The sequence below is a fragment of the Haemorhous mexicanus genome, chromosome 3 (assembly GCF_027477595.1).
Source record: "Haemorhous mexicanus isolate bHaeMex1 chromosome 3, bHaeMex1.pri, whole genome shotgun sequence".
NCBI lineage: Eukaryota > Metazoa > Chordata > Aves > Passeriformes > Fringillidae > Haemorhous > Haemorhous mexicanus.
In genome coordinates, this window is record NC_082343.1 from 60,803,079 (window position 1) to 60,827,320 (window position 24,242).

Here is a 24,242-nt window from a genome sequence, read left to right on the forward strand (position 1 = left end):
CTTTCCTATGTTTCAAATACTCCAGAAGACTTCATTAATGTCAGTAGAGATTTCTAATACGTGTGGGTCCTTTAAAATTGAATAGCTTTGCTTTCACATCTAAATATTTTCTTACTTTCTCTGTCTAACTTCTCTTTGGTTCTGGCCTATTTTCTCATTCCCCTGGCTGCCATTATTTGCATAAAACTCCTTAGCATTTGTTATAATTTTAGAGCATGAACTGGACATACAGCTAAATATAGGTTCTGTGGATACCATTGGAACAAGTGGTAGGGGGCAAAAGAGCATCAGCATTGTATGTTTTTCATGGATCTTACTGTGGGATTGTTATCTTAGTAAACAACTTTGGATCTTGTTAGGCAGCTAGATTTTCATATATAATTACTTTTTCATTGGCATTTGACTCAGGAGTTAGTGGTCGTGAAGGAGCAGTAAGTGCTGTTCATTGTGTAAACAGTAGGGGAGGGATTTTTCCTCAGTTTGCAATCCTGAATCCTGAAGTGAGCCTTGAATTAATACAGACCTGCAGGCTAAACGTTGGAGAAGGTACCTAAGTGGTAGATTAACCTGAATCCAAATTAATTTTCAGCAGAGATTTATATTCATGCCTAGACAATTTTATAGTTTTGTTTTTCTAAACAAAAAGTATTGGGCCACTGTATTTGCTTTTTAAATTAAACAGGTATTGTAATAATTTCTTTATTTATTCCTTTAATTATTTACTGAGAATGAGGTATATGGTATTAAGGATAGGTTTAATTGTGTGTAATAGAATACTGCATGATTTGGTATGCGACTTTTTGTGTAGCAACTGTGTTTGGCCTTTACACTGAAGGGTTTGTGCCTTGTGAAAGTTAGAATTCTAGTAAACTAAATCTGCCTGTTTTATGCTTGACATGGTGAGTTTATTTTCTTAATTTATGTATATAATCCCCCCCTCATTTTGCAGCTATTGTCTATCTTTGGCTAATATGGGTTAATTGTGTTACTTGTTTTGGAATTCACATATTAACATTGCAAAATACTTGTCTGTGTTTGCATATAAACAGAAAAAGATAATATTAAACTGCATACACGTACTACTACGATGTACTCCTAAGGCATTTAGTACATCAAATCTATTTTGTGCATAATTTTTAAATGGCTGCTGACTATTTTTAATACAAATCTAACTTCTGGATGTTGCTTTATGTATGTAAATAAAATGCATATTATTAAAGGACTGAGTTAATTACAATTTCTTGTTAACTTACCTGACAGAAATAGGGCTCAATGTTCTGTAATATTTATGTCTGTTGTGGAAACAGACTCCAGTTCTTGTCAAGGTTTGCACGGACATTCTTTGCACAGAAGATTCCTTTGGAGAAAGTAAGGCAGAATCTATTTGGACAGTTCTCAAGATCTTAAGTTTCACATGCAGCAAACGACTTGAATTTCTAGAACTGTTGCACAATAGTATTTCAAAATGTTATTTCTAAGAGACTAATTGGTGCAGGGGCATAGTCTTTGCAGTCTTGTGTTTTGCCCTATTTCCTTACTGTGCCATTCAAAAACATTTTTCTGTAATCTATAAACAGTTTCTGAAAATTTGCATTTATGCAAACTAGTACTGCAAAAATGAATATCTGGACAAAAGATTTGTGTGAAGATTGAATATGGCTTGTCTTTTGATGAAGCATATGTACTTTATTACAGTGCCATCATACAAGGGCAGTAGCTCATACACAACTAGGGTTATACAGCCACTCAGTCACATATTTTTCAAATCTAAAGTACTCAACTTCTCAAATTTTTAAAATGTTTTTGTATTAGGTTTGATTATGGATTAATATTTCAAGCAAATATTTCATCCCATTGTAATTCATGTAGTAAAGGTAAACTTCCTAAAGTGCTGAAAGGGGATACTTCTCAATTTTTTGGGTTGTTGTTGTTTTTTTGTTTTGTTTTGGGGTTTTTTTTGGTTTTTTTTTTGTCGGTTTTTTGGTATTTTCTTTAATAGAATTGAATTTTTATGGTTATCTTACTTTTTTTTGTGTTTTATTTTGTTGAAATGTAGACAGCTAATGAACCTAGATTTTATGTTCAATTTACTGCATCCAGACTTCTAAATAGATGATAGGAAATGACATTAGTTCAAGTCACCTATCTGCACTGGAGAACAATGTGAGGAAACAAAAAGCAAATGGTGATTTATTTATTTATTTATTTAATCACACTCTTGTCTTCTGAAATTGCTATTTCAATGCAGTTCAATGAGAATGGGTCTCTATTTTAGTATTGCTGTGTTTTCCAGCAGTTGCTCCTTTGTGTGGTCTGTTCAAGTACACCATATTACCAAAAAGTAAAAGCTAATGGCAATTTGTGATTTTAGGTAATTTTTGAGATGAACCATCTGTATGAAGTGCTCATCAGCTTCTAGTGTCATCATGGAAATGTTCTTTGTCTGGTTTGTGGATTCATTACATTGCATTCTTAAAAATGGCCTATTAGAAACAATTGTCAGTGACTTCTGAGGTATATCAGTGGTTTGTTGCTCAAATAATTGATTAGTGTACTTATTGTTGGTATGATTCCTTTAGAAAATAACCCATTGCCCTAAGTTTCTGGTACTAACAAGACCAGAAGATGACTAGAACCTGTAAAATGGTTGTAGTCTGTAGAGATTAAAATGATATTTGAAAGAGAATCTTTGAACCATTTCTTAAGAATTAGACTTATGAAAACATAATAAAAAATATTTTACTCTTTTTACAATGAGGTGATGGAGATTTTAGAGAAGAGTTGCTCCTGAAGTATTCACTCATCATCAGTGAGGTCCCAGCTGACTGGAAACTTCTGAGCATTGTCCTGATTTTCAAGATGGGCATTAAGGAAGACCTCAGAAACTACAGGCCCATCAATATCACTTCAGTGTCTAATAGAGTTATGGAAAAGATTTTCCTGGGGGGTATTGAAAAACATCTGAATGACAACACAGTGGTCACAGCCAGTATGGTTTCATGAAAGTCCTGTCTGATTATTGTTTTATTATTAGGTAACCTGCCTAGTTGGCCAAGGCAATCCAAACATTTGTGTTTTCATATATATTCATTATGTTTTCATAAGTCTAATTCTTAAGAAATGGTTCAAAGATTCTCTTTCAAATATCATTTTAATCTCTACAGACTACAACCATTTTACACATTTTTGGATTTCAGTAAAACTTTAGATACTGTCTCTCACAGGATCCTTCTGGAGAAAATGTCCGGCATGCAGCTGGATAAACACATCGTGAGATGGGTGAGCATCTGGCTCATGGATCAGACACAAAGGTTTATAGTGAGTGAGGCTCCATCCCTGGCCCTGTGCTCTTCAGCATCTTCATAAATGACTTGGATGCAGGACTGGAAGGGATAATGAGCAAGTTCACAGATGATGGGAAATGGGGAGGAGCTGTGGACTCCCTTGAGGGCAGGGACGCCCTGTAGAGAGACCTCAATAAATTAGAGAGTTGGGCAGTCACCAGCCAAGTGAAGGTCAACAAGAGCAAGTGTCAAATTCTACACCTGGGGTAGTACGTACAGACTGGGGAATGAGAGGCTGGAGAGTAGTGCCATGTAAAGGGACCTGGGGGTCCTGGTCAGTGGCAAGTTGAACATGAGCCAGCAGTGCCCTGGCAGCCAGGAGAGCCAACCCTGTCCTGGGGTCATCAGGCTCAGCATGGCCAGCCAGGCAAGGGAGGGGATTGTCCTGCTCTGCTCTGCTCTGGGGCAGGCTCGCCTCCAGTGCTGGGGGCAGTTTTGGGTGCCACAACATAACATTAAACCACTAGAGAGCATGCAAAGGAAGCCATGAGGATGGTGAAGGGCCAGGAGGAGAAGCTGTATGAGGAGCAGCTGAAGTCACGTGGTCTGTTCAGCCTGAAGTAGACTGAGGGAAGATCTGATCCCAGTCTGCACCTTCCTCATGAGGGGAAGAGTAGGGGCAGACACTGATCTCTGTGGTGACCAGTGACAGGACCCGAGCAAGTGGCCTAAAGTTGTGTCAAGGGAGGTTTAAGTTGGATATAATAAAAAGGTTCTTCACCCAGAGCGTGGCTGGGCACTAGAACAGGCTCCCCAGGGAAGTGGTCACAGCACCAGCCTCACAGAGTTCAGGAGGTGTTTGGACAATGTTCTTGGGCACATGGTGTGACTCTTGGGGTTGGTGCTCTGCAGGGGCAGGAGGTGGACTTGGTCCTTGTGGCTCCCTTCCAACTCAGATTATACTGTAATTTTGTGCTTCTGTCAGTGTGTGGAGGTAATGGCTGATCTAGATGGATATTATTTTGATAATTTGAGTAGTTTTATCCATAACATGAAGGAATGATAGCTTAATTCAGATTTCTCTCTTTTGACTGGTGGCATATGTTCTTGACATGTGTAGCATTTCTCAGGTGTCCTTTGTTTCAAATTGCAGTCTCTGAATATCACTAATACCAGAACAGAGTCTCGTAGTAAGTTGTTCTCAGTATAGTCAAGACAAGCGAAGATTTTGTTTCAGGAAATGTGGCTGGTATTTATGGGTTCTCTGAGAAATCTTTCTTAAAAATCAAATTTCTGAAAAGTATTTATGTGAAAATGGTACCTTCAGTGAAAAACGTCTGCATTTTCGTTTAATTTCTTCATGTTTTCTTTCCTAGCTAAACTACATTTTCATTACTTTTTGCTCATGTTAGTGTTACAGAACAAACAGATACTGGTGATTTAGCAAGGTTCTATTCCAGTTTAGGCACCATTAATGGACTTGTTAACCACTTTATGACATTAAGATTTTTGATTTTAGTGATGCTTGAGCAAGAAAGAGGTCAGGTGTCTGTAAATGTGCTGTCCTTGCAGGAAATAAAAAGCACGGCAAACTGAGTCTGTTTGGTTTGGTTGTTGTTGGGGCAGCAAGGAATCTAGAATTGAGCTGTCTTTGTGGTGGCACTGGCTATTTTGTTTTATGGTAATTTCTCAAGAATAGCAACAAGAACAGGTCAATTTTTATAAATATTTAATAAGAAATAAACTTCACATAGAGAGTTAAAGTTGAAAGTAAGGCACAGGAAGCTGAAAAGCCTTACTCATGACATGCCAGATAATCTAGGAATAGAGCACGTCTCAAGTCTAGGTTTGTAGATATTGGGCTTTGCTACTTTCTTTTTCTTATAGAGAAGCAGTTAATAGATATTAATAGAGAAACAGGTATCTCTTCACTGACATGTGGCTTTGGTTTATGCTTTTCATTAATTCTGCATTTATTTTAGATGTTGACATAACTGGTAATACAGTATGGGCAGTTTCAAGAAAAGAACAAATAAAATTGCCAGGTGCTTACCTTGTATTTTGTTAAAGTTTCTTTTAATTTTCTGATTTTTTTTTTTTAAATTTTTTTTTGCCTCTCCTGTAGTATCTTCCTTTGTCTTTGCTTTACATCAGTAGCAGTTAAAAATGAAAAAGTCACACAAACATCACTACAATGTGACTTGATGTAATTAGCTCTTTCTTTTTACTCAGTTCAATGCAGTAAGCTTTGGTTTTGGTTCAGAATGATACATGTTTCTCTTTCCATGGACAAATACTTACTTGTTTTCTGTCTTTTTATGTTGTGATGGTCATTTTGATAGTGGTTACTTAGTGCAAAGTGTCAGAATGCAATTATTGTGCTTTAACAGATAGCATTTATTGCTTCTGGTTGTGGGTAATGGACAAATGAAGTTGGGAGCCTTCAATGACCAAAATAACCCAAGCAAAACCAGACAAACTGATATTGCTGGATTTTATTTATAGGGAGAATTCCAAAGAAGATCAAACTTTCAGAAGTTTAACGGTGATGTACAATATTGTTTCATTAGCTTTAGATTTCCTCATGTTTTACTGCCATTTATCATATTAGGCTTTGATGCTTTGATTTTGCTCATTTGAAAATCCATTGTTTATACATTGGTAGCTGAGAAGAAATTTTTATTCCCATCTTCAGTTGGATGTGGTAACTTCTGTAACATTACAATTCTCAAATGCCTGCTATAGAGATGAGAACCTGTTGTACTTGATTATACTCAGGTATGTTATGCATTCTCTCTGTGACAAAGAAAATGTGTTCTTTTCTCAATGGAAATGTTTGAAATCTGACATGATGTATCTTAAATCATGGAAAGTAAATGAGAATTTAAGACTTCCGTGTTTTGGGTAAGAAAAATATATACACAGACTTTGTGAAGTTACTGAATCTTGACACGGAGGTACTGTGTGGGTTTAGAAAGGAAGTGGCTTATTTCAGGGAAAAATGTGTCACCAGCAATGAAAAGCTTTTTAAAATCCTTTGAAATACATTTTTGAGATTCTCCTCATACATACTGTACACCTACACTGGAAAAAGTGACACTCCAGGCTTTTTCTGAGTTTTCCTTCATGGTCCTCTGAACACTAGTTTGGTTTACTTTTGTTAGGACAAAGTGTAAAGCAATACAAAGTCATTTCCATAGTTGACTGTATCATGTATGAAAATTGGGTGTTTTGCTTGGAAGCTAAGAGAACTTGGATGAAACTAAAAATGATTGTGTCCTTTTTAGAACTTTGGGATTCCAGAAGAACCAGAGATCCATGGGGAAACTGTAGCTCCACTTGTTCTTACAGTGTCCTATCTCAGTCCATTTAGGTCATGGTAAAGATCAACTAGCAACCAAGAAATCTTGGTTTTCTCAGTGTCTTTAGAAGGTAAAGTGAAGAATTTACTAAATTCTCAGATGGGATTGTTGGGAATATATGATTGGAGTCAGATTTTTTTTAAAAAATCCCGTTTTAAGGATGAATGAATCACTGCTGCTGTAGTCCTATCATGTATCAATTAAAAGATTGTAAATCCTGCCTGAAGCTGTACTTCAAGTTGTACCAGAGGAATACTCAAAGCGAGGGAATGCTGTTGGGAATGCTGACATGTTGCTGTTTTGCAGTTGAAAACTAGTGCATTTCAGCTCTAGAAACTAGTAAGACATCTAAACATTAGAAGTGGCATATCCAATCCAAAATAGTGGGAGCAAAAGAAGCAGACTAAAATACATTACCTACTGGTAAAAAGCTTGAGTGCTAACAGGAAACCTGGGAAAATTCAGAAAATAAGTTGAAAAATAAAAGCCAGGATGGTGTAAAAATGCAGGCTTTAAACACAAAATTACTTCACAATGTCTGTTTATGCTAAGGGTCTTTCACTACAAATACTGTTCCTTCCCTAGAAAATTTGTGTCAACAATGCAAACTTCATCTCTGTACAGTCTTCTGGATATGTTTCTTCAGTTTTGTGGATGATTCAGAGTATTACAAAACACATTAGTTCCATAGTCTAGTGTACTATGGCACATATATATCAGACATAACAGAAATGCCACCACCTGTGTGCCTCTATTTACACCTGAACTGTTTTCTTCTTGGGTGACAAGATATCACCCATTTTTCATCACCTCAGCTTCTATGTTCACAGCCTTTCAGTCTTCAGTGAGGACACTTAAAAATATGTGGAGTACCAGTTTTCTCCCTTCTGTTACACTTGTGATAATTGAAATGGCCATTAAAATTAAAACTCATGAGTCCACTGCCAGAAACTAATGCTTAAAATGCCCAAAGCTTGGAAAACTAGCTGACTTTATTGTGGAAAATAGTTGTGTCTGCAGAAGTTGTAATGCCATATTGTCAAAGACCTGCAAGAGCTTTGACTGGTTGTTGCTTCTGTTCTTTTTCTATGTTTCTTACTGCTTATAGAAGCTCACCCTAAGTGGAAATTTCGTATCTAATTAATTCCAAAATATGAGTTGAAGTTATTTTGGGTACTCCTTGTTGGAGTCCCTGCTGCAACTTTTTGTGGTTTTAGAATCAAATTTTCCTATTTTTAATGTTTTCCTCTTCCCTGTTGCTGACCCACATAAACAGGAAAGTGACTAACTTTGCTTGTCCACTAGGCAAGATAGCGTAACTGTGCTTGAGATGAAAAAAAAAAAGGAAAAAAAGTGCCACCCAAAGATCTTAAATAAACACTTTTCAAGGCAGAAATGTGCTTTAAATTTTATGCTTTTGATGCTATTTTTATGATAACATGAATGCAAACAAACTATTGCAAGATTGTAGATGCTATCTGTGTGCTTACAAGTGCTACTGTAAATGTGAAGTGTAGAGAAGAACATGAAGCAATGAGCTTGAGTCCATGTGAGTTCCCTTCTAAAGTCATGACAGAGTGAAATGCACTGCTTCAGGCTGGCAAATGAAATTTTTCTGGTTGATTTCCATCTGATAAATCTTTCAAAGCTTGTCTAAATTCAATTTTGCTTCTAAACTCAGATATGCAGCTTTTTATAAATCAGTTTGTGTCTCTGAACTATTTTGGCAATGGAGAACAGAGCCTCCAGTGTTATGTTTCACATTACATCTATATATAGGTTGTTATTTTCTAAATATGGGTCTCTTTTTCAGATTATAGTAATATTAGGTTATAATTTTTTCTAGTCTTGATTAAACAAGTTCATCTTTGATAATGTTGGAAATCAGATAAGTTTGGCTGACACCATATGAGTTCATAGGAAAATGTGGAATAAATAAATTTTCAGAATAATAATATATATAAGTATTGCAAGTATAGATAAGTAATGCAGATAATGTAAAACATGCTGCAGTTAAAAAGAGAAAGCATTCTTATGCTGAAATGTGGTGCAATTTTTATGATTTTTTCCTAAATTTTAAGACAGAAGAGGTTTTTAAAGGTGAATTGTGTTTCCTAAATGTGTGCTGCTGTGCATGTCAAATAGCTTTTTTGTACCTTGTTTACTTCAGTTTGGCCAGTATCTGTGCTCTTCCTTGCAGTGGTTTCCCTGATAAATACAGTTAGAGCTTAATTTTAGGATTTTGTATCAGTTAGCCACTCAAAGGCCTACTGTCAACTAAATTACCAAATTAATGGTAGGTTCTCTAAATCCTTAGCAATGTTCAGTGTTGCTGGTAGCATACATAATATATTCCTTAGGGAAATATGTCTTTCTGGTATATAATCTGTTGTAATTAGGTGTTTGTACAAACTGCACAGCAGTGGTCCAGGAAAACTTCATGGCTTTTCAGAAAGCTTAAGATTAGTTTCTAAATTTGTAGTAATAGTTGTGTGAACTTTTTTCAGTTATGTATTTTCTGCTCATATGTTGGTTTTGATACTGTGGAGGCTCTGGACTGCAGATAAATAAGTATCTTTGATCAGTCTTCTGCATTGATGCAGCTTAAGTTTGTTTTGCGAGTTAAATTCAGAGATCTTTAACAGTTTCACACCTAGCATTCGAATATTCTTTGGATTACCAGTAAGATATTTAAATAAGAAAGAATTCTGAAGTTGTTGCTTTTTGGTTTGTTTTTTTGTTTGTTTTTTTTTTTTCCCCTTCTTTGTTTTTTTGTTAACCATTGCTTCCTTTTCATTTCTGCCCTTCCTCAAATGTACTCTATTTATGAACAGGACAAGATGACAGTGTGGTGAACTAATTATGTTTATTTAGGGAATGAGTAGGGTGCTTTCCATTACAATTAAAGGAAGCCGCAAAAGTAGATGTTGAATGAAGCCTGTTGATCTTACAGTGAAGACTTCCGGAAGATTTCACAAAAACGAACTGGAAGAAAATGACATGACAGCAAAGTATGGCTTAGTAGTATCAAACTTCTTTGTCTGAGAGTTTCAAACTCAAGCTTTGAGAATGTGGTCATCCTCTCCTGTAGACATATTTGATTATTACTTGTGTTAAAGTAGCTGCTGTTGAGTAGGTTTGTGTGTGTGATAATTGTGTAGCACTGAGGACAAAACTGAGATGGCCCTTTCTTTCCAAAAGACTGGAGTTGCTTGAGTTTAGGAGGTATGTGCAAAAAAAAAAAAAAAAGTGTCCTTTACAGCGCAGGAATATCTGCAAAGTCTACCAGCAAGAGATACTGGTGTTGGTGTAGCTAGTTATGTCAGAAAAGCTGAGCTTTGAATGCCAGTAGTAAGATAGAATAAAATACTGGTTCACCAGCATCATTATGAGCAGTTAAGGTCTCTTCCAGTTGTGAGCAGTCACATGTGGAATAGCACAACTTTACCTACCCCATTATGTTATGACAAATTACCAACAACTAGCAGATATGAGTGTGACTGGACTTGAAGCCTCATTTCCCTTTGTTTCTCCTCTGATGTTCCACCATAAGTGGCAAATAGTATTGAGAGGGGAAGATGTTTAAAATGGTATCTAATAAAAAATAGGGAAAGCATTCTGCTAAATAATAGCACATTGTGAAATATAATCTCTAGTAGTGAATTGTAGGTTTTGAGCATTTTGTAACATATTGATGGTGCACCTACAACCTTTGGTTTCATGATGTAAGAACACTGAAAATAAAATAAAGCTGGAAGGAGGAAATCTTAAATGTTTTTTACTGGTATTATGTTTTTAAATTTGAATGCCTCTAGAGTACTTAAACTGTCCCATCTGCATATAAATAATTTGTAAATCTAATATTAAAAAATTATTTTAGACTGAATCTAAGGAAAAGTGTTAAACTTTGCTTTTCTAAAATTTCTAGGGAAGAATTGTGATCCTGCAGTTATTTTTTTAACCCCGCCACTTAATATGTTGATGTTGAGTAGTAATGCAAAATTGACCCAATAGCAGGACACATCATCCCTTAATCAGCAATCTTGGAACAGTTAAGGTGGGGAAGAGTAGGTTGATCAGTATTTGTCTTATTTGGAGAAAAAATGCAAAGGAGAAACAGCACCTTGTTAATTATTTTTCTTGGTTCTTTAAAGTGTCTTTGCTTCATTATTTTACATTTAATCCTAGTACAAGAAGCACTGTCAAAGGGTGTATGTTCACTCAGAATGTTTCCTTTGAACAGATTGTGTGAAATGTTTAACTTGACCTAATTTGCATGTGTGAAGATCAATGTATTTTAGTTCCTTTTGTGTCTGATTTGTTATTTCTTAACATTTGCTCTTTCTGAATGGTATAAATTTGAACATTTTACATTTTTAGCTTCAGAGTGATTATTCAAGTGGCTTTTAGATGTATGCATTTAACTGAGATTCAAGATTAGAGAGATTAAATGAGATTAAAGATTCAATTTTTAAAAATAAACTCAGTTAATCTATTATTTAACTTTTTACAAAGTTATGCATTTTCAGTAGCTGCCTAAGTTTTGTATATTAGCAGATTAGTTGGAATAAGAGATTTTGGATAAGAGATTAGTTGCAATAGCAAAAGAGGTAGGATTTTCAAGTTACAGTACCTTTGAGTTATTCTATTTTGTAAAACTGTAAATACCATCTCTCCTACTCTATTGTACTTGATTACATCTCCCGTAATTAGGAGCCTATCAGCTCCTAGGACTGGGAGTTGTGTATTGGCACCTGTCACCAATCAGAGGTACCTTTTCCACCATTCATGTGTTTTATTAGTTAATGTAAGCTATTTACAGTAGTTAGATATTTACCTTATGTGAATTCCCATTGAATATGAAAATTCCATTCATTGAAAATGAAAATTCCCATTTTCTTGGGGACATATGGGCAGGCCCTGTTCTGCTAGATTGGTTTAAAAAGTGAGAGCAAGTATTAGGTGTAACATCTTAGCTCCTATTTCACTTCTTATTCTTGGGTTCACTGAGGTAGCAGCCTTGCGTAGAACACAAGTGTTTCTGAAGGCGAGCTTGTTTGAATGTCAGTCTTGTGTTTTACTGGGTTTATCTTCACTGGAGCCTGCCTTCCATCATCATTACTTCCTTTCTACTTAATACTGTCAGCTTTTTCCTTGTCAGTTTCCTCAGTTTATTAAAATTGCTCCTGATGAAGAAATCCAAACACTTAACATTGTCTTTTGGCAGTTTGGGAAATGACTGTGTCTAATTTATTTGGTCAAAGTAATACCTTTTAATGATTTTTCTTTTGGGATTTAAAATAACACACTTGTTGTCACTGTATTAGAGAGAGGTTTTTATGTTGGTAATGATTTCTTTTTTGTGTTCTTGTATTTAATTGTAGTTTTCAATATAGAGAACCATAATACTCTTTGGTACATTTTTTCTATTATGACTATTTAGAATGTTATTTAAGTTTCAGAAGAAAAAGTTCTGGAACTTATTAATACTTTGTTCCTTAGTATCTTTCCACTGTAGCAGTTTTCTTAGTGAAAGCAGCACGATGCACTGAAGCAATTCTTCTTGAGTTTGGATCACCACTATAGCTATGGAGTGTGGAATTCAAAAGGCATTTAAGTATTTGTAGCAAAAATGCAACTTAGGTTTGCTTAGAGTTCTGTATGTGAACAAATACTGAACACAAAGATGATTTTCAACTGAGGCTCACACCCAAACCTGGTTAGTAGTTATAGTGAAATGCTTTTTAGTGGGAAGATTGTCTCTTGCTTAAGTAGAAGAAAAAAGCCCCCCAAAACATCAAGAGTCTGAACATTTACTGTGCTGTGCGTGATACCCATTTCATCCACAGTTTCTGTCAAGTATAGTAAAGACTTTGTACTTAGTTTGGCCACATCCCTGGGAAGTACCCTAACTACTGGCTTGGGAAGATGTCTCCATCTATGCTGAGTAGGAGGTGGTGGGCATGGCAAGGACGATCAAGAAGTCAGTTCCATCCAACCAAAGCAAAACCCCTTGAAATACAAACTACTCCATATAGTGTACTTCCATCTGTTCAGTTCCATTTCTGCTGGCAATCCCATCCTTCCACTCCTACTCTCTTTACCTTTAATGAAATTCTAGTAAATAGTATTTCTTCCTTTATCTTCATTATAGGTAAAGCTTTCAAAATGGGAGTATTTGGCTGACTTTTTGTAAAATATGTAAGTAGAATATGTCTATTCTTTTGTCTTTTTAAGGAAAAAAACCCCAGAAACTGAAAGGGGATGTCTCTGAGGATTTGCTGTTTGATTACCATAACCTTGAAAGCTGAAATGCAAAAATCAATGTCAGTCAGTGAGTTTCTCCCTTACACTCATGAACAACTCCTAGTTTTTTTGATTAAATGCATTTGTATTTCAGTTTACAGTAGGGGATGGTTGTTTGTGTGTACACAGTATTATGAGTAATTGCTGTACTGCTGGACCTTATTTTGTGGTTTTTTTTTCTTTTAACCTATACTCAACCTGTTGAACACTTGCTTCTTTAAAATCACATCTTACATAAGCCCCCTGAACTGCTTTTTTCAGTAACTGAAATTTTTTTTGATAGGTGATTAGGCTTTTGGCCTTCTGAAGCCACCAGTCTTCCCCTCTGAAATGCGCCTTGTGCTGTGGCATTGCTTTATGCTGTCTGCATTGCCAGCCCTGAAGTCATGGAGAGGATCTGGTATGATTGTAATGTCACCAGCAGAATGAGAGGGTTGAGAATTCAGAGAACCTAAATTTAAATAAGGTTTTAGCTAGTCTTGCCTAGAAGTTCTCACCACACAACATTTTTGCATTTTTTTGGAACTTAAAAATGCTGTAAATATTTACAGCTTAAACAGTTGTGTAGGGCTAGTAAATACATTTTCTTCTGCAGCTTTAGAATGTGATCTCATTATGTTTCTGAAAAAGATTTGCAGAATGGTTGTGGAAAAGCTGAACAAATGTAAGATGATTTTACTCTTTAAATACTGTCAGATTGCTTCTATTTTTTTTTTTTTTTTGTGTTCACTGTTCTTAAACTTCTGTTTCATACTGAAGTAGTTTTAGTGCATAAATAGAAGTTGTGCATCAGGAAGGCTTTCTTTTTGTAAAATGTCTTTCACTCCTGCAATACACTCAGCAGGAATATACTTGCATAAATAATGTCAACATGTAAAGGGTATGATGTTTCTGAATTATCTGGATGATGTGCAGATAGCACCATCCTCTGGCATTATAACATTAGTTATGAATTAAACCTGAAATTGCTATTTGTTATTTTTGGAAATTTGATATAATTGTAATAGAATGTACATACTGTACTTTCAGTTTTACATACTCATTTTGGTCCAAGGTTTAACAGAAATTCTGGTAATTTGCATGGACTCTGTGTTCTGTTCAATTAAGTGGCTAAAGGGGATATCTTTTTAGGGTTATCCTGCCCATAGTGCTGACTCTGCTCTTTACATGACCATTTATGGTAGGAAGTTGCACTTCAGAAATACCAGACTGAGCTTTTTGTAAATCTCAGTGAAAGACAATTCACAGTCATTTAAGAAGAATTCGTTGAGTTAGAAAACTCAACCACCAACGACTTATGATTGTGTATCTGGTGGAGAGTAAAGGTGTTGTTACAGAACAACTGCAAAAATCTAATAAATTATTTTTACAGGAGATCGTAGCTTCAGTTACAGATTGAGAATGGGTAATGGGTATCCTTGGCATTGCTAGAATGCAGAGCAATACACCTCCCACAAATTAGGTTTCAGTAGTTACAGGATGAGTTGTGCTGAGTTACGGTCATGTGAAGGGCTGCCGTTTAGTCCATTGAACTATAAGCAGTAAATATGAGAAATATCACAGGGACATCCTTTTGAAAAACTTGGTGGATGAGAAAGTTGCTGTTTTGATAGTCGAGTTCCTATTGGACCTTTACATGTCGGAAACATCAAAAGGAGACAGCTGGTGTTTGGGTTCTCTCGAAAGGAAAACACGCACCACCCCCCAGTCTGCCCTTCTGCACAGGAGATCTCCGTTCTTTTACAGGGGAGGTGTTGGCTTAGTGAAACGGGAAATCTTAAGAGTTTTGCTATAGCATCAGTGCCTGTCTTTCCCCTGTCAGATGAACCATGAATGCAAACCAGACTAATTATCCATGTTTCTGAAAAGACTGTACCAATAGTCTACATATAGAACTGGTCTGTGCATTTCTTTTCTGTCATGTGTTGCTTAAACATAATTTCATAAAAATGGTAATGTTGATTTAGGCATCCAGATATTGAGACATACAAGTTTAAGTTGTGAAAATGCTGAAAGCTCCTAGTAGTAATAGACATGAGTAAAATCTTTTCTATAAAAATATATACTGTTCTCTGAGATGTGTTTCTGGCAACATTGGATATTCTAAATGAAATGTGCACCATTCAATGGAATGATTGCAGTAAGGAGTCACTTGGAAAAAATAGTTTTAATAGGTAACATTAATTTTGTGCTGCTTGCAGGCTTGACCGTGTGTAAATTAAATAAGTCCTGATGGCCAGAAAATTCTCACAGGAAGATGTTTCAAGTGAGGAGAGCAAGAGAATGCAGCTGTAACTGACTGCTGGATTCTGTATCATTTGGCTTCATTTGGGGAGGTAGTATTGATGGCAAGAGACATGATGAGACTCCAGAAATTTTGGCTATGTTTCAGACAGGAAAGAAAATGTGTTGTTGCCTTGTTATAACACATTCTACTCCATCCACTTCAACCTGATCTAACATCCATGTCTCTGTCCTTCTAATCCTCTAACTTATTCAGTTCTGTACAATTTTTTTGTTGAATATGTCTGTGTGCCCTTAACACAGTGCTTATTTCTTGATGTCATTCTACATTTTTTATTGCAGTTCCATTTATTTCTACTTCATAATTTCAGACTCCTTATCTAGCAATTCCCAGTTTCTTACCTATTTTTCCAAAAATTGGCCATTATTATTTTCCATGTTTGCTCTTTTCCAGACATACTTTGCATTTGCTTTCAGTTCTGCTCATTTTCTGCTTCCTTTGTTCATGTTTAGCTTTGCATGTAACTTGTCATAGAGTATATGGCCTCTTACTTTCTCCTTATACACAGTTTTTCCTCAAGTTAGGTTGTTCACTAAAACTGTAGGTTTTTTTTTTCATGTTCACTCTATCACTCTGTTTTATCTTCTCTGCTTGACTGATTTTCATTCTTCATGTTCTTGATAATCTGTGTGTCTTACTCCTTGCAAGTTCTCACTATATGGTTTTTTTCTCTTGACCTCCAGTTTTGTTTGTTTTTATGATGTATCCAGGACAGATTTGTGCCTCCAGTTTGTTGTTGTGGTAGGAAACTATGGAGACCACAGGAGAGGTAGAATTTGAGTTCAGGTGACACTGTTGTGTCCTGCCTGGACAAAAACTGTTTTAGCAGCTACATACTGAATGTTGATGAAGTGTTTCAGGGATTTAGTTTTTAAAACTTAAGCCATAAGAGCATGTGCAAACTGTTTGCTAAGGCAAAATCAAGTGGATTTTCAGAATGTGGAAAGATCACTTGATGGATTTAGTTTATGCAAATAATACTTTCCTCAGGTGCCATTTTTAACAACCTTCTATCTTTTATCTTCCAGTTTGTTCTCCCTGTTTGGAAGTAAAAAAAAAAAAAAAAAGGTCAGCTCCAGGTGCCTCACTTGAACAAATTAATTTTTGCACTAGTGATGTCAACTTGCTGAAAACTGCAAACATTGAAAGTAAAGCCAGAGAGGTGAGGAGTGCCAGCTGCTGGCTGTAGTAGGCTGCCAGCTCTTCTTACTGGGGCTGGTGAGCACTCAGTTGCTGCAGCTGCACATAGTGAAGCAAACTATTCTGGAACTTCAGTCTTAGGGTAGCAAGTTGTGCTGTTTGTGTGTTGTGGATCCCAGAAAACTGGCCCATGATGGACAGACTCAGGAATATCACCAGTCAAGAACCTGCTGTATCTCTCTTCCCTCTTGTTGTATCAAACCTTAAGAACACACAAAAAAAATTCTTGTAGTTAGGTGCAAGTGAACATTTTTATTTTGAGCATTTTTCAGTGAAAATGCCTACTCTGAGTTACATGAAAAAAAAAAATCATATTCACCCTCTGAAACTTTGCAGAGAAGGTAATAGTTATAACAAGGAGACCAAGTTACCTGGAAAGCCCCTGACTGTGGTTTCTATTAGGAAATAACCTTTCTTTTAAAAAGAAAAAGTTCAGTGTTCTTGTTTGGAGAATTGTTTTCAGTAATATCTTTAGAATGGCTGTGTCTCATCACTGGGTGGTGACTTAGCAAGTTGTCTTTTCTATTATTTTGCAGTGTTGCATTTTTTTTGGAAGTGCTGTGGATGTTCAGTAGCATCCACTTGTACGTTGCAGTTCATAGTAGCATAATGTCATACAGTTTTCTAAAAGTGGCTGTTTTGAAGCAGTTTAATTTAAGTACTAAAGTTTGCATATGGAAGGAATTCTGTAAGTTGAAGTTTTCACATATACAGACTTTGGCACTGCTGTTGCATCAAAAGACATTTAATTGATGACCTATAGGGATGATGCGCAGCAAATTGTATGTAGACAGAATGTTTTAAAGGGCAGGAAGCTGTCTAAATTTAGGAAATCTGGGATGTTCTGAGTTCTGTAGTCGTATTATGTACTGGTGGTACATTGTTAAGAGTCTTGGACTTCTGACAGTGTTCTCAGAGTTGTGATTTGTTGGTAATACTAATTACCAACAGTACCAGTGCCACTGGTGATAGTGTACTGCATCCCAGGGCAAACTTAACTAACTGCAAGTTACCATTATACAGCATTTTGTAGCATTCATGAGTGTAAAATAATTCAGTTTAATTATGAAACCAAAACAAATTCTTTTCAGTAGCATATCTCTAATTTGACAAGTTTCGATATTTCTTTGTTATTTTTTTCCATGTGCTTTGACATTTGAAGAGATAAAAAATAAAACTCTACTGTTTTAAGGAAAATTAAAAAAAATTAATGGCTTTAAAGCTCATGAGGTTTGTGGCATAAATAGAAAAATGTAAACAGTTTGAAGTTTTTCAGGTGGGTTGTGTGACAGGATGGATTTATTAGATATTAATATAAACCCAGATATATGTGGTCAAACAGGTGAAACATGGTTCTGAGCATGAAATTGTGTGTAATCATGTGGGTGTCTGCATCTGGTTGACTCACTCATGTGTAGTCCATATTTGAAATATTTTCACAATTACAGGGTCTTAAAATTAGTTTAAAATCATAGCAGAGCATAGGAAGGGAAGTGTGTTATCTTGAGAAGAGCCTTGGTTATTAATTTTGCTTTTCAGACAGAACTATGTCTTCTCATGACATGTGCACCAAGCTCATGACATGGTGCACAAAACCAGTGCCCTGTTTTCTTTTATGTAATTGGTGGCTATTGCTGTATAATGAGCAGACAGAGGTGTAAGTGACTTGTTTGTGGTTATATAGAAAGTCTGTAGCAGAGGAAAGGATGCAAACCGTATCTTGTAGATTAGAAAGCATGGTGTTGCATCTGTGTTTTTTCTCATGGCAGTGCTGGTTTAGACAGCATTAGGAGGATCTGCTTAAGTAACTTTATTCTATCAAGTGTCAGTTAAATGTAAGATTCTCTCCCCATTCAAAACTGAAATAGTATGCAGCTGCCTTCGAGTGCACATCCAATTTTGAAAAGAGAAGAATCAGTATAACCAATAAAAATGTCAAAATCATGCAAGTGAAAAACTAACAGCAAGCTGCCTGCAGTTAATTGGAACATAATTCCCTTGAAGGTGTGATCCTTTGCCAGTGCTTATATACCACTAGTAGTTGGTTTGTGAGTAGGCATGGATTTATTTAAATGGAATTGCCATCTGAAAAAAATAAGCTCAAGACATGCCTGTCTTGATGTTTGTTTTTCAAGCTGAATTCAGGCACATGAAACATTCTGGTTCATTGTATCAGAAACAGGCTTCTCTGTGCAGTGGGCTAGTTTAGTGTAAAGTTTCAGTGCCAATTTACAGCTGGATGAGTGAAAGACTACTTGGGAGGAGAAGCTTCTGTGTATAGGAATTGAGAGCAGTGGCATTTTGTTACAGCTATTGGAAAGATATGCTCATCTGGACAAAGTCAGCGTGCATTTAAATACCCAGCGCTAGTGTGCATTTCTCCAAATATGCCAATATCCATTTGGTATCAACATGTCTTTCTTGAGAGAGTGGCTGTTTAACAGATTCCTCTTGTCGTTCACCTCTGAACTACCTGGGAACAGACTATGCTATCAATCAACTCTTCCATTTACTGAAACATACCATACCTCCAACAGAATTAGAGAAAAGATTAATTTTTATCTTCCTGTTACTTTCAGTGTTAAGTATCAAAATTGAAAAAGAGACTTATCAAGCCTGTTATGTTTGATAATGTAGCCAGAGCAATCTTTTTATTTGTTTGTACAGATCTTCTACTGGTACTGCTTACAACCAGTTTTTGAAAAGAAATCCAGAGGGAATTGCTCACAGTAAAGGGAGGTGGTTGACTAAATCTATATATTTCTACTGTTGCATCTTGAACATCTAGAGAGACTGTGTTAATTTTTAAAGACTACCCAAATGTTTTACATCCTTCCCCCATATGTATTTGTCTATGTCATCATCATCATCTATGCTTATTAGCCTGCAGGTACTTTATTGTGCCATCAGATTTTGGGGTTGTATTGCTAACAATTTTGAAGTTATATCAGGTGTCATTAATAATACTTTTTGAATGAGTCTTAACAGACTTGTGGGTCTGTTAAGTCAGAAGACCAACTGGCAGTCACAGGAAAGGTAAAAACACAGCCAAGAATAATAGAAGAGGACTTTGTCAAGGTGTCATACATTCCAGTTGTATTGTAGTAATGGCAGTGCTGGTCTGTCTGTTCCCTTTGGTGTTAGGCTGATTCCAGTTTAATGCTGAGACAAGGCTGATCAGTACACTTGTAGTTTTGTAGTAGTGTTTGACTTGTAGCTACACCGTGCTTTAGCCCAGGTACTCTGATGTCAGTGCAGTCTAAGTACCAAATACCTGGAAGCTACTTTGCTTAAAATAGGCTAGAAGTTTGGGGTTCTGAACATTCTGAATTGTGAGAACTATCATGCTGATGAGCCTTTAAGATTTTACTTTATTTTCAGTTTTAATTTTTATGATTGATAAATGTATACTATGTGTTTCTCTGGAAGAAAAATTTTTAAATTTTCCCAGTGTTATGTCAAGCAGTGCATTAACGTGTAGGGATACACACTTAGATTTATTTCTTGCAATGCTTAGAGTAGTGAAATATAATGAAGTATTGGGACTTCTTTTGGAGTTTGTGAAAGATGTATCTGTTTTTATTTTGTCTGTACTCTCGATTTAGGAAACATACTGCCATTGAATTACATAGGTATGTGTTTGAGAATGTCCAAGTGGCAGTAGGTATGAAGAACTATATGAAGGCCTTCTTGGTAAAAATCTGTATATCTTTGTAATCCTTTCCCTTCAGAAGTTGATTTTCCACAGCTGTTCTTGTCCTAATCAGATTGGGATTACTGTTTCTATGTTTTTTCTGGGTTTGTAGTACACTTCAGCTGCCATAGGGTACCCTGCTTGTAGATTAAGAAGTGTTTTAAGAATTGTATCGGCTTTGTGCATTGACTTCCTTTTAGTTCCAAGGTGCAATTTAAGGATTTGCATGCAATCTGTTAAGTGCCGAATAGCTTTTGCTTTGCCTGCTAGAGCAGATAAGAATTTATCATGCAGTTTTCTCCGGTTCCCTATAGATTAGATAGTAAAGTATACTCCTTTCCCAGCCTTCTGTCCTTTGTAATGAAGCCATAATTATTAATCTTTAATGGCGCCTGCAATGCATAAAAGACAGACTTGGTCCTTATCTCAAATGTTCTGCTTGATTTTATTGTACTTGGTTATAAAAACATTGAAGGCTGAAAATTGTATTTGATGCTTCTATCAGTAGTGTTACTAATAATTCTTGCCTTGCCTTTTCATCTGTATGAATGTCGCCATTCTTGGATTATTTCTATGGTTTGATTTGTCTTTATATGATCCCAGTCTGCTTCCTTGCTGCACCTATGCTTTAGTATTTATTTATTTATATAATTATTTATCATTGTTATTGTTACTTATAAAACTAAAGTATAAATAAATAAAGAACTACACAAACTGTCAGCTTTAATGGACTATTATTTTACTTTCTCTTGTTCTTTGTATATTATTTTCCTTTCTCTTGTTTTTTGTGATTTTAGTTTTGTATCGTCTTTCAACTTGTAGTGTTTCCTAAATTCTAGTTTTAAGGTGTTTGTTTCTGTCTCAAATACTCCATTTGTTGAATGTGTTAAGTCTCCCTGTACAATTTAACTTTGAGTCTGTGTCAAATGCTACGGCATTATTTGTGCAGAGTAAAACTTGATTTTGGATTTGATTAGAGATGATGTGTTTTGTAAAACCTTTGACTTTTGGACTAATAGATTGCAAGTTATTTTCAAGTTATATAATACTAAGTATTGTCTTTTCTTTCAACTAGTCTCATTTCAATTTAATTGTATTATTTGTAATTATTAGTTCCTTGTATCCAGATTTCAAACATGGTATTTTCTGAGAATATGAAATGTAAAGCATTCATGTTTACCTGTCAGTTGAAAATGATGTCTGCTTGAAAATTGTTAGAACTGATGCAGAAAAATATCATACCAATTTGGCAACAAAAGTAATGTAATTTTTACTGTAACTGCAATGTTTCCTTATTTAAAAAATGCTGTCAGCCATCTGTTTAAGAGCTTGAAGGTGAAACACTATCTTTGTGCTTAACTAAGAGTCCCTGTCCAGTGAGAATTTTATATTCTGAATATTTATATTTGTTAGTTACATGATTTGAGAGTCTTGTAAGCCATGCTTTCTGTTGTTGCCTTTATTTCTCCTAAATTTTTTTTCTTATTTGTATGCAACTATTCATCAACCACATACAGATTACTTCTTGCAGAGAAGTGGCATATAAATAAAATGAGTATCAGCAGATAAGACAAATGAGGGAGATGAAGACCAAGTCATCATATAAATAAGAATGTCTCCATCTGTATTGTGATTGTTTGCCTTTTTGGTTTGCTGTTGTAGACATGTCTGTGGTATTCTGCTTCCTTGCCTGAAATCTTCAGCAGCCTTGACCGCAATCATTTATGTAACCTACAAACCAATTTGATCTTGTGGTTTAAAGGTGTAGCCGTTGTGCTTTAGAAGGAAGTGCAGCATTAACATAAATGAGTAGGGCCAAATGGCTCCAGTAGTTCATCCTAATGTAGTGTATCTGAAATACTTGAAAGAGTAACTTGGTATTCACTTGACTCTTGAGTATCCAAATTGGTCCAATACTGGAAGAGTAGTGGCGTTTTTCTAGTTTTCAGATACACTTGTAGGTAAAGTGTGTTTAAAAATTGCAGCTTAATTCTGAATTTGGATTATATTTTTGCTTTGTCATATGTGTAACCTCCTTCAGAACACAATGTGCAGCAGCTGTCACAAATGCTGTAATACGGGAAGTGTTTTTCCTTGAAGGAAGAAAGGATCCTAAAATAATAACAAGGGAACTGTGCAAAGAAAATGTCTAGTTTACTTCTTTTATATAAACCCCTCCTTTGCAGAGTAAACAATTCATCTTTTTTTTATAGCTTGATAAGAAACTAATAGCATGTAGTGCTATTAGTTGTGTAACTAGTTTCCCAAAACTAAGAATGAGCTGTAATTGTGTTTTCATTTAAGTTAGGGTAAAAGTCAATACCTTTAAGTAATTAAGTTACTCAATTCTGGTAATTACTTCTAAATAACCTTGAAATTAGCTAGCTTTGGAGTTTTGCTTGGCTTCTTGAGTGTAATTCAGTATGAGACAGCTCTGTTTTCAGATTTCAGGGAAGGCTTGGCAGCCCACATATAGCTGGTGCTGCTGCTAGCATTCTCTGAGTTGGACATATTTTTTAACTTTACAATGTTAGCAATATTAAGGCAAAAGGAAAACTCTAAAGAAGAACTAATCCAATCATCTAGTGAGCAGCTGCAATCTATTTCTTTATCTCGTGTTGCATGAAATGCTTCTGGCACCCTGCAGAGCTGTTTCTAGTAAAGCTCTTGCATGGTGTAGGTGTCATGTGAATGCTTAGAGATAGAGGTGAGATTTTCTATAGATCTAACTGTAGATTATTTTGATTAATTATGTAATATATGCACATAAGACACTGAAATGTGAGTGTTGTTCACGAAGGACTGGTATTGTTGGGCTGGAGAGAAGTAATGGGACTTGTTAAAGTTTATATTTAATACCTGTTAGTCACAACCTTAAGTTCAAACTTACTTTTTGTCTATTACTAGGAAAAACAAGGGATTCCCAGTCAGCCAGAATGGAATCTGAAATTGTGCCAAAAATTGCCAAAATGACAGTGTCTGGAAAGAAACAATCTATGGGATTTGAAGTTCCATGGTAAGCCAAGCCCTCATACATCAAGGTACATCAGCAACTCTTCTTTCAGACTGATGCACCTGTAGCAAGTTCTCTTATTATTTTTTTCTATTTTTCACAGCAGTTTTAGTGTCACTCTTCAGAACTAACCATCTCAGCTTCTTGTTTGACTCAGAATTACTTTCAGAAGATGGTACCTCACGTTTTGAGTTTAACAAATCCTTTCACTATGAATAGTGCATAGAGATATCAGGTAGTCAGATTATTTAAACATCCGCTTCATAGAATACTGAACTTTCTTGGTGTTCGTTTATTTTAAATTTAGTTCTCTAAGTGGAATTATGAAATCAATAAATCTTAACTGTAATTGCTTGTTCTTCAAAGGAAGTAATATATTTAAGAATAGTTGATGGGGAAAACAATCACTTATGGCTAAACCATGCCTTCCTCTGCAGCTTTTATTAACTTTAACAGGTGTCCAGGGTACAACTGTTGTAGAGTTTGGTCCTACTTGTGCTATAGTTAAATTAGTGCTTCTAATTTTATCCTGACTTGGAACTGTTAAGGGGGATGTCTCATGAGAGCAAGAAGACAGACATCTGAATCAGAGTCTACCTACAGCAATAGCCAGCAGTGAATAGTGAAAGAAATATACAAGAACAGGGCATGTGTGTTGGGAATATGGTCCATGACATATCATGGAGTAGTGTTCTGTGGTTCCGCACAATTTTTATTTATTTTTTGGTTTTGTCTTTTTCTATTAAGAATGATTAATGTATTTTTCTTACTTAGGCACTCTTATTCTGTTTTGAATGCAATCTTACAGTAGCTATCTAATTTATGGCAAGAAATCCCACAGTTCATCCTGAGGTCAAAAAATTCTCAAGTGTAAGTGCCAACATCCCAACCTCATCCTGCAGTATTTGTAATTCTGATCTGGAAAGCATTCTTAGAAGTAAGAGGGCAGCATAGTCTTTATCTTACAGTATCTTGTGCATGTTTGATAACTGAGTGGAAAGCAAGAAGTTTCATCTACTTAAGCACTTTTAATACAAGGTGTGAAACTGCTGTCATTATTCATTTATGCTACCATTGC

General features: G+C 35.7%; 1 protein-coding gene and 1 long non-coding RNA gene across 7 annotated transcripts in view; both read left to right on the forward strand.

Moving 5' to 3' along the window:
• Nucleotides 1-24,242, forward strand: part of HBS1L (HBS1 like translational GTPase) — a 59,691-nt gene that overhangs the window by 11,176 nt on the left and 24,273 nt on the right. For all 6 annotated transcript variants that reach the window (XM_059842042.1, XM_059842043.1, XM_059842044.1 and 3 more), the window contains one exon: nucleotides 23,059-23,167. In XM_059842042.1, coding sequence (XP_059698025.1) covers nucleotides 23,059-23,167 — 109 coding nt within the window. The remainder of the gene's footprint in view (nucleotides 1-23,058; nucleotides 23,168-24,242) is intronic.
• On the forward strand, nucleotides 12,881-13,353 carry LOC132325120 (uncharacterized). Its single transcript, XR_009485832.1, has 2 exons — nucleotides 12,881-12,976; nucleotides 13,236-13,353. It is a non-coding gene; the product is annotated as an uncharacterized LOC132325120 (long non-coding RNA).